Raw genomic sequence first — 17510 nt, forward strand, 5'->3', positions numbered from 1 at the left:
CGTTTGCCCCATCCCTGTAGCTGCGTTGGGGCGGAACTCCTGTGAACCCAGACTCTCGTTAAAGGAACTGAGGCCTGTGCAGTGAAAAGTGCTCGTGCACTTCAGAAAGACAGTTCCCTTTAAGGCCTTAACTCACCTGATCCTGCAAACACCAGCCTGACCAGGCCACTGTGGATATAAACATTAACATGGCCGCAGAATCAGAGATCCCCAATTTGTCAAGCTGCAATCCTGGACTGTTCATTCGTGAGCCCCACAGTGAGGGAGGGCCTAAACCAGTCCTCCCGCTTAGCCTCCTCCGTGAGGCCCACGGAGGGGAAGGGACTTGTTCAAGGTCACTTGGCTTCTGGTCTGGTGGTCACAGCACGACGTGGTTTCCGGGGATTAGGAATCCAGGGACTTCGGGCTTCATCCCACAATACTTATTCTAGGGCAGCCGTGCGGTGCTCTCCGCAAGAGCTGGCAACCCCTTTCCCTGGCACACACACAAACACACACACTCCATTTGCGTGGGTCCTCGAAGGAGCCCTGTCCCCAGCTGGAGGATGAAGTGTGGGCCGGCTTGGCCCCAGCCCACCCTCAGTACATCTCCCCACCCCCGGCCACGACACTATCCTGGAAGGATCTGTAATCACCTCAGGCCTCATCTTCAACTCCCCTTTGCCAGGGAAGATCAAATTAGACAGCTGAAACCCAATTCCAGTCTGGCAAAATCTCAACTTTGTTCTTCTGAAACCAAAGAGTAGGAGAGGCCTCAGACACTGGCGGGGGCTGAAAGTACCACTCTGGGACTCGGGGGACGTGTTCCACGCAAGCCCGGCATAAAATTCTAATTCACTTACCCAGACAGTTGCTGAGAGCTTTACAGCTGCGGCCCTGGGGCCGGGTTGCACAGTTCATTTGAACACAGTGCTCATGAGCCCAAGATCAAGGTTTCTTCCCTTTGTGCCAATCTGCTGGTCACAGAGCAGAACTCTGAGCCGTGGTCACAGCCCACACTCCCCCCTCTCCCGCCACCGTCGTTTGTCCCAAGGCCGAGGAGTGAGGCTGTGCGTGTGGGTTCTCCCCAACCTGCTGACAGGTGAGGTGAGTGTCAATGTGTAAGCAGAGCATGGAGACGGGGCAGACAGGGATCCGCGCTTGGCTGGATGCCCCATGGCTTGGTTGGATTTCTGACGACACCCCTTTAACCTAGACAACCCAATTCATTCCTCTAGGATCTTACAAAAATCATCTGTGAAATCTATATGCAATTTTAATAGTGACCCTCAGAACAACAAACTGGTGAAAGTAACATAAAAGGAAACACTGGTTCCCGGTGGGGAGAGGGAAGTGGGGAGGGGCAAGACAGGGCTAGAGGATTAAGAGGTACCAACTATTCTGTGTAAAATAAGCTACAAGGACATACTGTACAACACAGGGAATAGAGCCAATGATTTATAATAACTATAAATGACGTATAACTTTAAAAATTGTGTCGCTATGTTGTACACCTGTAACATACATATTATTGCATATCAACTATACTTCAATAAATATAAAAACAATAATGGGCCTTAGAAAAAGCTCAACTGTGAAAGTCAAAGAAAAAGGTAGAAAGGTAGCAGGCGAGAAGAAATTAGACCAACCACCAGGGTTTCTGTCAATGTTTGACCATCCTTCTTGGGTGCGGGGTGATTATAAAGCAAGGAGTCTCGACTCAGCCTTCAGGCAACACTTACTTGACAAATATTTATCAAGCAGCAATGAAGGACCAGGCACTAGGGATACAGCAGAAACAAAATAAGAGATGGGACAAAGAAATCAGTAAATACAGCCGAGATATGGAAGCAAACCAGGTGTCCATCAGTGAATGAATGGATAAAGAAAGTGTGGTATATACATACAAGGGAATATTATCCAGCCATAAGAAAAGGAAATCTTGCTATTTGTTACAACATGGATGGACCTTGGGGGCATTATGCTAAATGAAAAAAAGTCAAAGACAAATTCCTCAGATCTCAGTTATATGTGGAATCTTCTTTAAAAAAAAAAAAAAACAAGGTCATAGATACAGAGAACAGATTGCTGGTGGTCACCAGAGGCAGAATTCTGAGGGCAGACAAAATGGGTGAAGGTCAAAATGTTTTAAAATAAATATCCGGTTATAAAGTATATGTCATAGGGATGTCATATACCTCATGGTGACTATAGTTAATAATACTGTATTGAACGTTTGAAAGTTGTTGAGAGTAGATCTGAAAAGTTCCCATCACTTACCCCCCCAAAAATATCTTGTAACCACATATGGTGACAGTATGGTGACAAATGTTAACTAGACTTGTTGTGGTGATACAATATATACAAACATTGAATCATTATGCTGTATACCCAAAACTCATATAATGTTACATGTCGATTATGCCTTAATAAAAATAAATAACTAATTAATTAAACAGTAGTTATCAATCAGTGGGTCTCAGAGTGGGACTCACTTGAAAGCCCAGGCACCCCCCCCAGACCTACTGAATCAGAAACTCCAGGGGGTGGGACGGGGTGGGAGCCAGCAATCTGTCTTTGAAGTCCTCCCGATGATTTTATGCATGCTAAAGTTTGGGACAGAAAATAATGACAAGGACTGTGATGGAGAGTGACTGTGGGGTGACTCTGGACAGGGTGGTCAGGGATGGGCTCTTCAAGAAGGTGTCATCTACTGAGCTGAAGCCTAAAAGAGGAGAACAAGCCAGGGAGCGTTCCAAACTTGCAGGATTTGCAAGTGCAAAGGCCCTGAGGTAGGCCCTTTTTGAGGAAGACAAAGGAGGGATGTTGGGACAGTCACAGAGCCCTCCAAATATTCTCTAAACTGGGGAAACAACACTGAGCCTGCCTACTGGGCTATTTGAGAATTCAGTGAGCTAGTGGCTGTGAAAGCATTTGGAAAAGTGAGAGGCAGTATTCGAGTGGGAATCATTACAATTAAGGGAGTCACTTAAGGATGTAACCACAGGATCCAGCCTCCCACAGTGAGTAAGCATCAGAACACAGGGCAGCGTCTCCTGGTCCCTGGCCAACTCTGCTCTCTGGAGCTAAATGAGATTGAGATGGTCCTTTAAAAAGGGTCTCTTTGGGAGGTCTGAGGTGGGAGATTTCCCAGAAAGTTCTGATTGTAGAACTCTTACATTCTTACCCCATTGGTCACTAAAAAGATTCTTGGCTTCATAAAGAATTCGTGTTTTACTCCAGCTGCTTGCAAACTCTCCCCAGGTGTTATAAAGACAATGCCAGATTTCTTACAGAATCAGGCCATGTGCTATCAGCACAGTCAGAGCCAATTTCATCACCATCCACTTCTGCCCCTTTCCTGGAGGGACTCAAAAAAGGGCTCGTCTCTGCCTCGAGCTTAAAAGAAGGCTCCAACCAGGACTCTCTGAGAACATGAAGATGATATCAGAGGAGACCCAATAATTAGCCCCCAGAGTTTAGACAGACTGCAAAATCACTTCCTCAAATGAAAAGATACTTTCTCTAGAATCTACCTGCTTCCAGAAGCTACTCTTCTCCTAACTGTCACAAGCATTTTCATATCCTGAGTGGTCAGGGCTGGAGGGAGCTTTAGAGAGCCAGCCCCGCTTGTAGAGATGGGAGAATGGAGCCCAGCAAGAGAAGGGACGGGAACTACAGCCCCCCACCCAGCTTATGCAGTGATGAGATCAGACCAAGGACCCGATCCACTTGGCCCCTAAACCAGGAATCTTCTTCAAACAGATGTCAACACACCAACCCTCCACTTAAAAACTAGTGTTCACAGTACGAAGCCCAAGCTGTTGGCATGGAGTTCAAGGCCCCCACAGTCTAGTTCCTGCCAAGTTTCTTAGCCTCAGCTCTCACTCTGTGCCTGCCCCACCACCCCGATGGCCCTCACCAGTATTCCCCAAGGTGCCATGGAGTTTCTTGCCTCTATGTCTTTGCCCATGCTGTCCCTCCACCCAGAAAGCCCTTTGCCATCTCCCACATGAAAATCCTACTCAGTCTTCTAAAGACTGCTTAAAGGCCATCGTATCTGCTGCTAGAGCAGAATCCTAATTCCTGGTGGGCACTCCTGCAGCACCTGGCAATGTTTCTTTTACCACCTCTTCCCTCTGGTCTGTGTAAAGGCTCAGATGAGGTATGTACATCCACCCCTCCCAACCCCCACTCACATCTGCTCAGCTGTGAGATCCTGAGGGTGGGGACCGGGTCTTAGGCATCTTTAGAGCCCCTCCCAGCACTTGGCAGTGTCTGACACAGAGACATGCTCAGTGAATATCTGTTTAATCAAATAGATGCACAGATGTGTAACACCTGTCCCTGCAGAAGGATTCTGTCACCACTCGAGCCAGGACCAGCAGAGAGCCTCGTACCTGCTCTGGCTGATGTCCCATTCCACTGGGCTATAACAAGGTATGTGTTGGGTTCCAGACATCCTACCAATCTACCCCAACACCTGGCAAGAGAGGGTAAGCTCCCCAGGGCAGTGAGGGTGCCTGATTTATCTCTGGGTGCACAGCACAGACCCCAGCACAGAAATGATAAATGAATGAAGTCCATTCTTGATAATAAATGAACCTATGTGAGTAACTGTACCTGAGACATAATCAGGTTCTCCTGCTTATTTGAGTCTTGTACATACAATTGACCACAGGTAGCTTTTCTGCTTGTTCAACAAATATTTATCAGGCACTAAAAATACAACGGTGAACAAGACGGAAAGTTCCTGCTGGATCAAGAGATGTTAAGTAAACAAGCACAAATGTCTGTGTATCACAGTTGTGGAGCCTGGGCCAGAGGACACAGGACAGGACGCTGTGGTCGCTGCTAGGTTGGCCTGCCCTATCGCCTCCATCCCATAATGCTTCATTTTGGTCACAGTGGCTCCGGCTGAGATGGCCACCCCTCACCCAGCTCAGATGCAGAAAACAGATGACTTGTCTTTCTCCCCCATGGGAATGAAGCAGAGTCCAATTTTTTTGTGTCTTTGCATTATTTAATTTAATCTCCCTTAAATTATTATCCCCTGCTTCCCATGGGAACTGTTGAAGATGCCAATTTCGTACTGATTCCGGATGCAAAGTCTGTTCTCTCTGACCTCATTGATTCCTGGGGGATGTGTTAAGACCTGTGAAATATCTGGGGCTCATAAATCAACTCTGGCTGGGTTTCTGCAAATGTTTTAGTTTGAAGGAAAGTCAGTTCACACTGACAAGTCCCCCACGCCTCACCGCCTCCCAGCCCCGACCCGCCCGCCGTCCCCTGGAGCGTGTGGATGTCGGCTGCCTGGGGCAGGGCCCAGGGTTGGCTGTCCCCGTCTCCCCTCTGGCCTGGCTCTGACAAGCCCGAGGAGAACGAGAGGTCAGTCCTTAACATCCAGTCTGATGTCTGAGGCCCTCTGGAGGGAAGGAATCCTGTGAATGTCCTTTCCCTGCCAGCCCCCAAGGAGATGGCCGGGGGACCCTTCCCCAAGCACGCGTCTCCATTTCCAAGATAAACAGGAGCCTTTGGCTGGTTGTTGGGCTCCAGGGGATGTTAATGGCATGTCATACAATTGAATGGTGCCCCTTGGAGTTGTGCGAGGAGTTGGCCCCAGGGATCCAGTCCTACCGTGGCAGAGAAACAAACCCTGGTTCCAGGTGAAACAGCCTTCCACAGATCTCCTCTGTGGCCCAGCCCAAAGTGGAAAGGAAGCGGGAGGTCAGTCTCTATAAATTAATCTGAGCAAATGGTTCTTCAAGCATCTTTTCCCATCAGCCGCTCAGCTACAGTGTAAATTCAGTTTGATTCAATATCCATGAGTGCTGGTGGTGCAAGGAACCATGCTGGGTGTGGGCACACACACTGACCACGACCCTGGCCCACCAGGCACTCAAGAAACAAGGAGATGTGGTCATCGTGGTCCCCCTTGGCACCCAGCACAGTGAGGGCCAGTCAGGGTGTGCTTTGAGGGTGTGATGAAGGACCGAGTATGGAAGTGAGAGAAGGCCCCCCCTCACTTGCCTAGGTTTAACAGTGCCGGCACGCTCCTTCCATCCATCCATCATCCATCCATCCATCCACTCATTCATTCATTGACTAATGAACCACTTACTGAGAGCTGTCACTGCCAGATGCAGAGGATAAACAGCCGGTGCTGGTGCAGTAGCTGCATCCAAGGAATGCCCCCGACCACTGCCCCAATTCCCAACACTCACACCTGATGAGAGCATGGGCACCTGCGGCCCTCTGTCACACCCCTGGGGGCTGCCGGGAAGCCATGGCCTTTCTGTCTCCAAGCTGGAGACCAACCAGCCTGCTGGGGGAGGTCATCTGACAGGGGAGGTAGGGGTCTCTCTGATGACAGGTCTGCCCAGCCCACCAGCACTTCCCCAGTCACCGCCTGCCGGGGCAGCATGGTCTGGAGTCTGTTTTTCTGTCTATTTGTGTGTCCATGCATCCAGAGAGGCTGGCAGCCGAAGGAAGAGATTGGAGGTACCCACCCAGCTTCTGAGCACACCCAGAGCTAAGAGGGCCCCAGAGAATGGCTCAAAGCAGCCCCTCCAGCTGAGCGGGGGTCAGAGTGGAGCCAAGCAGAAGAGTCAGCATATGGTCACAAACTGTGAGGTGGTCCCTCACCTCTCTCCCCAAACCTCCTCTCCTGGGATAAGCAGCCAGTGAGCACCTGCCTTGTGTCTCACCCTGTGGCTGGGCAGGGTTTGGGAAGACGTGACAAGAAGAGCTGCTGCCCCTCCAGGGAGGGGGTGGCAGGACTGACAGTGGCACTCACTTAGCCGGGGACAGACAGGACGATCAGACACTCAGCATATCCTTTGCTAAAAACAGTTCCACAAGGTAAGTACTATTACCCCGTCTGGTAGATAAGCCACTCAAAGGGCTTAAGGCTCCAGGCCAGGCACCTGTGCAGGGATGGAGTTCAAACCCCAGTATGTCTGAATTCAGAGCCCCACTCATCCCACACATCACACTGCCACCCCCTGCTCCCTGGCCTAGTCACCCACCCCCTCGTGGCCTCCCTAACAGCAGACATGATAACTTGGGCCTATCAGATGATATTTACATGAGACTGTTGTTGGTAACATTAAATATGATTCCTAACTTAGTGTTTCATGGTGTATTCAGGCACTGGCACACATGCCGTTAACACTGTTACTTTGCATTCATATGGTATTTTTACTCCTTTATTTCATTTAGTCCATTTCTAATAGCACAAGGAGTCCCCAGATCACTCTGTTTCTTGCATCCTGCTGGGGTGGGAGCGGGAGACGCAGATGCCCTGCGGATACCATCCACACACGCAGTTAAGAGCTGTACAGAACTCCCACAGAAGCTGCCCGTGCAGGCAGAGAACCCACACGAGCTATTCTGCTCTGAGTTTACCAGTGGTGGACTCACCCTACTTCCATCAAAAGATTTTTGAGAAGAAATCAACAACTAAACTTGAAGACAAAAGAGGAGGTACAATCACCTTCCTACACATTTGGAAACACCGTGCCTCTTGGAGAAGCATTATGACATGCATCTCCCACTAATTTAGACACGTATGTCCAGTTTGCTAAATGGTCTGTTCAGCCCTGGCCCCAGGCAGGTAACTGCAACCTCCTGCCCTCCAGCAGGTGCTCTCTGGAGACCTGGACATCCATCCACCCAGGCCAGAACCATCCAAAGCAAAGCCGCTGCTGAAAGTCCACACTCCTCCATCCTCTTGCAACACGACTTGCTTTTCACACACAACTGACTAATTCCAGAGTGGAACATAATTCATTAAAAGAAACATGACCAGAACAAGGAACGTACGATGAGATCCAAGAAAAAGTTGCAGGTCGTTGCAACAATCGCCGTGCTAAGCAGTGGGGAACTGCCTACTACACACAAGGTCACCAAGGGCCGGGCATGCCCCACAGTGGGTTCCCACCCAGCGCCAAGGCCGGTCAGTGCCTGAGCCAACCCCACGGCCAGCTCTAGCTGTGGGTGGGATGGGCTTCCTCGTCAATGGGGAACTGACGTAGCGTTGGCAGAAGACGTCACTGTGCATGTGGGCTGGTTGAAACATACAAGAAGAGAAGGACCACGTCACGAGCGATCCAGGTGAGAACAAGTTAACAGAAAACCCAGACTGTCTGGACACAAACAGTATCTTCCCTGAGGACTGGGAGCCAAAGAAATCATCTGGTCCAGGAAGCGCATTTTGCAGACTGTTGAAGCCATGGTGGAGCCCTTCTCAGAGTAATGCTTTTAATTGCATAAATTAAATCCACAGGATTATGAAAGACACCAATTATATTGAAAGATGGTTATCAGAATATTTTTCAAATGAATGTGTGATATAGTAACATACATGCTTCTTCATCAGTGACAAGAATTATAAATGACAAGATTAAGCAGCAGGTCTGATATCTCCTACAATTTGAAAGTAATGGTAAGTGAGACTTTCAAAATAATGTTTTTTAAAAATGTCAAAAACTCCAAAATATGTCAGAATAACTGCCATAGCTGTAAGATGATGTATAAACATCTGTGTTCCTCCTGTTAATACTGCCACAGGAAAGAGTCCTATGGTTTATTGCCTATGTAATGGAAGATACTACTCATTTCATTAGAAGTTAGCGGGGAAGAAGATGAAAATCAATCCCCTGAATTGTATCCACAGACCCCATATCAAGATCCCTAATATCCTACCATCCCTTCTTCTTACAGAGAATAAGCCTTAGGCCAGAGAAGCCAAGGGACTTCCTTAACGTCACACAGCTGATCAACAGTCAGTCTGGGTTCAGAGTGCAGTTCTTACCGATGTCCTGTTTTTAAGCACTACAGCATGCTGCTTCAATTTAGGCTACAAAAACATTTCTTTTGGATTTTTTGTTTCTGTTTTTTAAACAAGAGTAATACATTCTTCTAACAAATTCAAACAATATGGGAAGTACATTTAAAAAATAAAGTTTCTACCTTTCTTGAAATGCAGGCCTAAGAGGAGACAGATGGACCAGAGCCTTACTGATCCGAGCGCGGTCCCTGGACCAGGAGCTTCTGCAAAAGGTGGAACCCCAGGCCCCATCCCAGCCCTACGGAGTCAGATCTGCATCTCCCCAGGTGACTCATGGGCGCTCTGTTTGGGAAGACCTGCTCTGGACTGCTTCCTCGAGACCCTTCTCTGCTGAGCTCTCCTTGGAAGCACGAGTAACCCCAACCCCTGCTGCTGAAAGTGCCAAGAATTAACCCTCAAACTTCTAAAGGGCCTGCACTATTAAGTCTAATTCCCAGACGAAAGAATAAACAATAACAGAACAACAGGACTGGAGGCTTGGAGGAGGAGAATTCATCGCGGAATGGTGAGATCTGGCACAACGAAAGCAACATTATCACCACTCACTCTTCTCACCCCTTATCACAGACCAGGCTCCATGCTAGACCAGTCACATGCACCGTCTCACTGAATTCTCACAAATATCCGACACTAATAGTCGATAGCATTATCCCTGTTTACAGACGGAAAAACTGAGGTTCAGAGAGGCCAAGCTGCTTGCTCACCATCCCAGCCAGTGACTGGGAAAGACTTGGATGGAGACGGGGCAACCTGAGTCGGGGGCTGCATGTGAACAGGCTTCCTGAGGCCCAGTGCACAAGGACAAGTGTGCAAACCCAGCGGTGGGGGCCCCGCCTCTGTCCCCGGCCTCCTCTTTCCCCCAGGCCTGCCTGGTCCCAATGCCTTCAGCAGCTAAAGAACTGAGTGATCTCAGCATCCTGTTTTCCCTTCTGGTCTCATCCTGAGGACTTGGTTTCAAACTTACACGAAAAATCAGCAGAAAGGCCTACAGGAGCCTGCCCCATCCTTGCCCTCTTGCCCTTGTCTGGGAACAAACGCCACATTGAGACAACGTCCCGTTGTTTTGTTTCACAATGAAATAAATCCAGGCTTTGCTGGCATCTCGAAACAGAATCTGACTAAAATCTCATAAAGCGCTGAACTCGGCAGAGCCTGGCAAGGTCCACCAGGTGGGTGGGTACCAAGCTTGGGTTTAGGTCATTTTAAAGGTTTTAAAGAATTAAGCCCTTGATACCTATTCAGACTCCGTGATGCTCCACAGGGTATCATCGCAAGACCCCAGAATCTTTCTCAGTTAACATTTACCATGTGATACTCTGTGCAGACACTAGGCAAGATATTTTCACATGTTACCTGTGAGGTAGGTATCATTATAACCATTTTACAGATGAGGAAGCTAAGGCCCGAGTCTTATAGCTAGGAATTTGCCGAACCAAGGCAAGAACCAAGGCCTGGCTGGCTTCCAAGTTCCAGTCCTCTCCACTCCAGGACACACAGCCCTCCCAGCTCTGCCTTCTCTTCGAACATCTCAGGAACCTAGGAGAGGCCAGTATTTCAGCTGCCTGTTCCATGTCTAATCTCCCTTCCTTGACGGTAAGCTCTGGAGAGAGCCTCACTGCTGTGCCGGGACTCCCTGGCCCCTCAGTGCTTAAGCCAGAGCCTGGTACCAAAGAGGTGCTCTATAAACAGTGATTGAATAAATATTGGCTGCCTTTCAGGAAAAATAACTCAAGAGAAAGCCTCAGGCCAACTCCATTCATCTTCCAAAAGGATCCACATGTGTTCCCCTCTGCCCGCTCAGGCGCTTTGATCAATGAGAAAAGCCTGGGCCAGAGGGAGAATGAAGGTAATGCTTGTAAGTCCACAAATGACCAGAGGATTGCTGCAGTCCCTGGGGCAGCGCAGCTCTAGGAAAAGGCTGCTTTCTCGGTTGCGAAACATTTCATGAACATTAGTTATTGGTGGAGTTCCTTGATTTGCCACTGAGCCAAGTTGATCAGCAAAGCCAGAACAAAGACTGTCCACCCAGAGGAGTGACAAGAGTTGAGCCCCAAAGGGGACAAACATGCATAAACAAGTGGCATCAATGTTCAGGGACCTCAGCCAAAGGTCCTGTTCTCAGAGGCAGTGTGATGATAGGAAAGTTCCTGAATGGGGAGGAGGATTGAACCCGGGTGCCCCAACCGCTCAGCTCAGCTCACTCCCTCCCTGAATGTTCAGCACAGACACTGTTAACCCCACACCATCCTGCCTTTCCTGCAGCAGCCTTTCCTCCTTGCCAATTAACCATGTCCATCTGGCTCTCCATCCCCTGAGAGGCTGCCCACCAGTTCTCTCAAGGGGCCAGGATCCGGGAGACACATTCTAAGCAGTCAGAGTCCCACCACTCTCGTGGAGGTTGCCCTGCTGCCGAGCAACCCCAAGGCAAGATTCCAGTCTTCTTGATAACGCAAAACTTTCTTGGCTCTTGGGCTATAATTCTTGGGTCACTACTCACTAAGTCTGCAAGTGTCCTGAGTGTTCCAGACTTAATCTGGGGCCTTGTGGACTCAAACCCGAGGCCAGACTTTGTTCCAGAAGGAGCAGAGTCTAGTCACCTCCCAAGTAGAACCCAAAACAAAGAGGGTAAGAAGGAAGCTGGGAGGCACAGGGGACCTGGCCGCTGTGGCTGGCCCTGCCTAGCTTGCAGGCACAGGGGACAAGGCAGGAATCTGCAGCCTCGAAAGTGAGTCCAAAACCCAGAGAGAGTGAGTAAGCCACAGTGAAATGTCCCCTTGCTTCTTGAAGGCAGACTTTCTTATAGTTTATGTGAAGAAACCAGGGCATGGAGAGGAAGAAGATGAGGGCACCACTATGGAAACAGTTCACCCCCAAATCCAATTGAACTGGATTAAATCTTTAGATCTAACTGTTACCAGTTTACAGAAAAATAGAGGGGATGAAGGAATATGTTAAATACCACCACAAGAACACAAGCAGCGAAATCCCAAATGTAGGAAATTCTACAGGACAAACAACTCAGCCTCTTCAACAAATAAGTGGCAAGAGAGATAAAGATGGAGAGAAAGTTACAAGACCTGTCAACCAAATGCCATTTATAGTCCTTGTTTGGATCCGATTCCAAAAAAACAATCGAACAAAAGGACATTTATGAAAGGATCAAGGAAATTTGAACACTACCTGGATATTTAATGATAAAAAGGAATTATTGTTGAGTTTTGTAGGTTTGATAATTACATTGTGGCTATTATTTTTAAAGATGATTTATCTCTTAGAGATATATTTGGAAGGATTTAGGGATAAAGTGATTTGATGCCTGAGATTTGTTTTAAATTAATCCACTGGGTCAGAGTAAAGAAAAAACAAAGAGTGGGTCTGTATTGACAGTTAAGAAGTTAGGTGATAAGCAGGTAAGTGCTTGTTGTGTTCGCTCTGCTTTTGTCCAAGTTCAAAGTTTCATAACACAAAAATTTTATTTACCACCCCCCCACAAAAAGCAAGAGAAGGCCCTAGTTTTTCACCATGGCTCCAGGACTGTCTCTGAGAGGCCTGAACAAAGCTTTACCTCTCTGAGCCCTAGTTTCCTCATCCAGAGCCTGAATGGCCCTCATTCGCTGTGTGACCTTCGACAAATTCTTAACCTCTCTGTGCTTCAGGTGAACAGGGCCAAGAGGAATAACAGTAGTCCTATTGCTTAGGGCTGTGATGAGGACTGAATGTGTTCATCCCTGTAAAGACTCTGGCACGCAGCACTACGTAAGTGTTGGTTATTATTACTACTGCTGCGGTTGGCACTGTTGTTGACTGTTTTCTAAGCTGAAGAAGAGGAGGAGGAGACCTCCTTGGAGATGTGTCCGCCTCTCCCTGAACTCCCAGTTCTCCCCAATCACACACCCTCTTCCGCTGCCTCTGCGCCTTGCTTTCCGTTGGCCTGTTCCCAGGCCCACCTCTCTCATCTGTGTCCCCATCCCCTCTCATGCCCCCTCCCCAGTGACGTCCCCTCTCACAATGCCCAGAAGGACCCGTGTAAACCAGGAAACGGCAGGGTGGGGTGGAGGGAGGTGAGAAAGAACCCAGGACTTGTGAATGCATAATGCTGAACTTTTTGGAAATGGACGGGCCGGGTGCCAGTCCTCGCTAGGGTTCCTAGATTGTATTCTTCTTACAAAAGGGCCATTATGAAGGCTCCGCATCTCCCGTGTGACAGGTGGGGCCATAACACTGCATGACGTCACAGGGGCAGGAGATGAATAGATTTCCCAGCCATATCCTTATTCTCAGGGGCACTGGGATCCTGAAAAGCGGGCTGTGGGAGGAAGGAGGACATTCAGAGAACCCTTCGGCAGTTCCCAGCCATTCCACCAAAGGGGCTCACGGGCTGCCCAAGACATCGGGTAGAGCATCGGATACCCCATGGCCACCGAGGCCCCCTCCCAAAGTCACGAGTGCCTCAATGTGCCATTACACCCCCTTCTTCACTTCAAGACGTGCACATGGTCACTCGGTTTATCCAGCCCCACAGGACACCCTGGAAGAGCAGCACCACTGCTCCCCCCAACACACACCTCTCTTTCTCTGCATTTCCTCTGCATTTCCTCTGGGATCACTTATTTTTCACCAACAGAGACGTCACATGGGTGAATTAGGAAAACACAGGCTGGTAGTCAGGAGAGCTGAACTCCGAGACTACTTCTGTCATTTCTTAACTTGGTGGAGTCCACATTCCCTTTTTTGTAAAATGAAGAGGCTGAAGTTAGAGCTTGTTGAAGCCCCTTCCAATTACAATGGTCTACTGTTGTGCTGGTGACAAGGAAGGGTGTTACTACCTTCTCCACCAGCGCGCCAGTCCGCGGCTTGCCTGGGCCCCACACTCTGTCCTCTGCACACTCATCTATGTCCAAAGTGACCGTCAACTGGCTCTCCTTGTCCCCCTCCCTCCTGCCCCTTCACACACACACACACCCCTCACCCCTTGAGACCACTAAGTATAAAGAAGTTCAGGTTAAGGTGTATGCAATTTTCCCTTTTAGCTCTGAAACACACTTGTTTGCATATTATTTCCATGTAGTCAGATGGAAGTGTACACGTCTTTGCATAAACCAAATAACCAACAGCCTCTCTCAGAGCTGCTGACAGCTCAAGACTTCAGAGCCCTAAAACAGGACCAACAAAAATCTCACTAAGTAGACTGATGGTCTCCCAAACTTTCAGGGGATAGGAAGGAAATATTAGAATTTCAATTCACATTTATTTTTATCACATCCTTTAAAATATTCTATTTCTTATGTATGCTTTACATTCCCTAAACCATATGAGTGTAACAGGATATATATGTAATTTACTAATATGCATATAATAAGGGTCCAAGTTCTAAACGATTTTACAGATGGGATGTATGATCAAAAATGTTTGGAACCATCATCACCCCCAGACCATCTCCCAGAGCTGGAGACAGTTGCAAGCTTTTGGTCCAACCACAGACAAAGGGACATGGGAGGATCCCAGGTAACCCTCCACCAAGACCACACTGGCCAACAGGGCAGCAGCACTCACTAGGGCACCTGTCACATCACCTGCCAACAGCCTTGGGACTGCATGGCCTATTGCGTCCCCTCTCTCCCTGAGGTCTACCCTTGCTATGAGCTCCCATCGGGGAGGCTCCTTTTGATCAAAAGAACACTGGTCCCCACCAAGGAACCCACTTTCTTTCCAGAATAGTTGACCTTGACCCTCAAGGCTTATTTTATTTCAGAAGCATACATTCCATTCAAGGGTAAGCCATGCTGAAGACCCTAGAAAGCTGGTTCTTTCTAGATCTTCTTTCCGAGATGCACTTACTAAGTTTGGCCAGACATATTTGCTATTGAAGAGAGAAAATATGAACTTCGTCTTTAAATAGATAGATGATACATACCATCCAAAGGTAGGTAGGTAGGTAGGTAGATAGGTAGATTGATTGATTGATTGATGAAAATAAAGAAAAAACAAATTGGCTTTCTAGAGAACTGTCAGTGAAACAGCAAGCTAAACTACTCCCTAGGTGGGAGGGTGCCCAGAGACACAGGCTGCTAAGAGTGAAAGAACCACGTAGAAAGTAAGTTGTTTCTTCACTGACATCCCACTTGGGGTGGACCCAATGGGTTGGGACGATGCCTTCACCAGAGCACAGTGGACAGGAAACCGAGGATGCTGGGCTACTCACCTACACACTGGTTGCTTTCATCCATTTGGTATCCAAAGCGGCATATGAGAGGCCTCGAAATTGTGGGGTAGTTTGGGGCTGACAGCGGTGGGGCAGCTGCTGGGTATGGACCTGAGTAGGGGTTCGAGTAGGGGTTGGAGTAGGGCCCGCGGTACACGGGGTTTGTTCGGGGGATGCACAGGTACCCGCCGTTTTGGTTAACACACATCATGTCTCCTCGGCAGGCCTCAGGGATGGTCCGGCACTCATCGATATCTGGAGGGGCCACAGAAAGGACAAGCGTTAGTGGCCTCCTGGCCACACTGTGCATATTTAAGCAGAGCTCTGTACCAAGAGCGTCCCCCAAAACCAGCATCTGCTCCCGAACACGAAGGGCAGTGCCCGGCTCTTTGAGAGCAGATACTTCCAAATATTGGCTAAATTGACTTAAACTGACAAATGCCACCCAGACATCAGCCATCAAATACTACAATCAATGACGTTTGGGCCGTAGTTATAAAAACCTGTACTGTCATGTGCACAATACTTTTCTCTAAATGAACCCATGTTGAAAACCCAAGTAAACATATTTTTGACATCTTACATGATATCAGCAAAAGAAAACACACTACCAATGATCAAAAATAGAAGGTAAGAGTAAAAATTAATACAGAACTATTACCATAAAGAGCGTTCATGGATGTATCACCTAAAAGCATCTCAGGTACTCTTGTGGGTCCGCACGATGCTCGGGGAGCACTGAGATGGCCCTAACGATTGTACCCACTTCTACTCCAAGTGACAGTGGGACAGGAAGAAAGAGTCCCTTGCAACCAGGAAGACAAGGCTCGGCCAAAAGCTGGTTACTTGTTAGGAAAGTGGAGACTTACTGGAGAGTCAGCTCACACCATGTGGACAAACAGGGAACGTTTCCAGCCAGAATGGTGCTGTGTGCTGTTGGGGGGGGGCGGAGCAGGGGGTAGGTTCTCTAGAAAATCAGCGGTGCAGGGCCAGGAACAGGGGAGGCGCCAGTGTGAGCAGCTGACCTGATCCCACACACTGGGGCCTGTCACCAGTGTTGGGATCTGCTCCCTATGGGACCAGAGGCTGGAGGAGAGAGGCCTGAATCCTGACAGTTCACCCTAGACATCTCGTCTGAGAGACTTGTGTCAACCCCTACCTCGGGAAAGGGAAATTTTGAGCCCCGTTCTCTGGCTGTAAGCCTGAAATCTTCGTTGAAACGGATGGGCCAGAAAAGAGGGCTGCCACCCCTCTCTGTGTCCCTTGGCACATGCTCACCTCCCTTTGCTTTAGGTCAAAGTGCAGGCCCAGAACTTCCAAGGCAAGGTCCTATTCCTCACCACCTATCATTCTTTCCAACCCTAAGCTCAGAGATTACAGATGATTTGGCCTAAATCAAATATAATTAAAAAGCTAAATATATCTCCAAGGTGGGAGCCTTCTTTCTTTATACCCTGTGCTCCATCCACAACCAACTATTCTATATTCTGAATGTGCTTTCAACCCCTGGTCTTTGCTTATGCTGTTTCTCCCACCTGGAATGCCATTTCTCAGGATCCTATTCATCCTTCAATGCCCAATTCAAAAGTGACCTCCGTGAAGGCTATCTTTACTGACCCCAGACATAAGACATCACTCTCTCGCCAACTTTTGCTGGACCGATTGCTCTCCCCTCATCTTGGCAATGACTATTCCACCCTGTACAGAGTTTGCTCCATCCAGGTCCACCTCTTCCACCAGATGGCACACTAGGAGACTAGCCCCTAAATGTCTGTCCTTGGAACCTGGGATCACATGGCAAAGGGGAATTAGGTAGCACTTGGAAAGGAATTAAAGTTGCTAATCAGAAGACCTTGAGATGGGGGGGATATCTGGGTGGGCCCAGTGTAATCACATAAACCCTTAAAAATGGAAGAAGAGGCAAAAGGGTTGGTCAGAGAGATGAGAGAACAGAAAAAGAAGAAAATTGGAAGAAAAAGAAGAGATTGGGAGCAGGTGAGGGACCAATCTGCTGTCTTTGAAGATGGAGGAGGGGCTGTGAGCCACAGAAGAAGGCAGCCTCTAGAAACTGAGAAAGGCCCTCAGCTGACAGCCAGCAAGGGAACAGGGTCCTCGGTCCTACAACCACGAGAAACTGAATTCTGTGGGAGTAGAAATCAGTGCAGCCACTATGGAAAACAGCGTGGAGGTTCTCCCCAAAATTAAAAATAGAACTACCATTATGATCCAGCAATTCCACTTTTGGGTCTCTATCCAAAGGAAATGAAAACAGAATCTTGAAGAGATTTCTGTTTTGCCATGTTAATTGCAGCTTTACTCACAATAGCCGAGATTGGAAAACAACCTAAGCGCCCACCCATGGATAAACATGTGGGAGATACATATATGTATGTATGTATATATATATGACATTATTATCATCATCATATGAATGTTATTCCACCATGAGAAAGAAAACTTGCCATTTGCAACAACATG

General features: G+C 48.3%; 1 protein-coding gene across 2 annotated transcripts in view; it reads right to left on the reverse strand.

Moving 5' to 3' along the window:
* The window catches only part of FBLN5 (fibulin 5), a 70264-nt gene that overhangs the window by 45458 nt on the left and 7296 nt on the right, over positions 1-17510 (reverse strand). For both annotated transcript variants that reach the window (XM_006208201.3, XM_015242630.3), the window contains exon 4: positions 15033-15287. In XM_006208201.3, coding sequence (XP_006208263.1) covers positions 15033-15287 — 255 coding nt within the window. The remainder of the gene's footprint in view (positions 1-15032; positions 15288-17510) is intronic.

Source organism: Vicugna pacos, chromosome 6, assembly GCF_048564905.1.
Source record: "Vicugna pacos chromosome 6, VicPac4, whole genome shotgun sequence".
NCBI lineage: Eukaryota > Metazoa > Chordata > Mammalia > Artiodactyla > Camelidae > Vicugna > Vicugna pacos.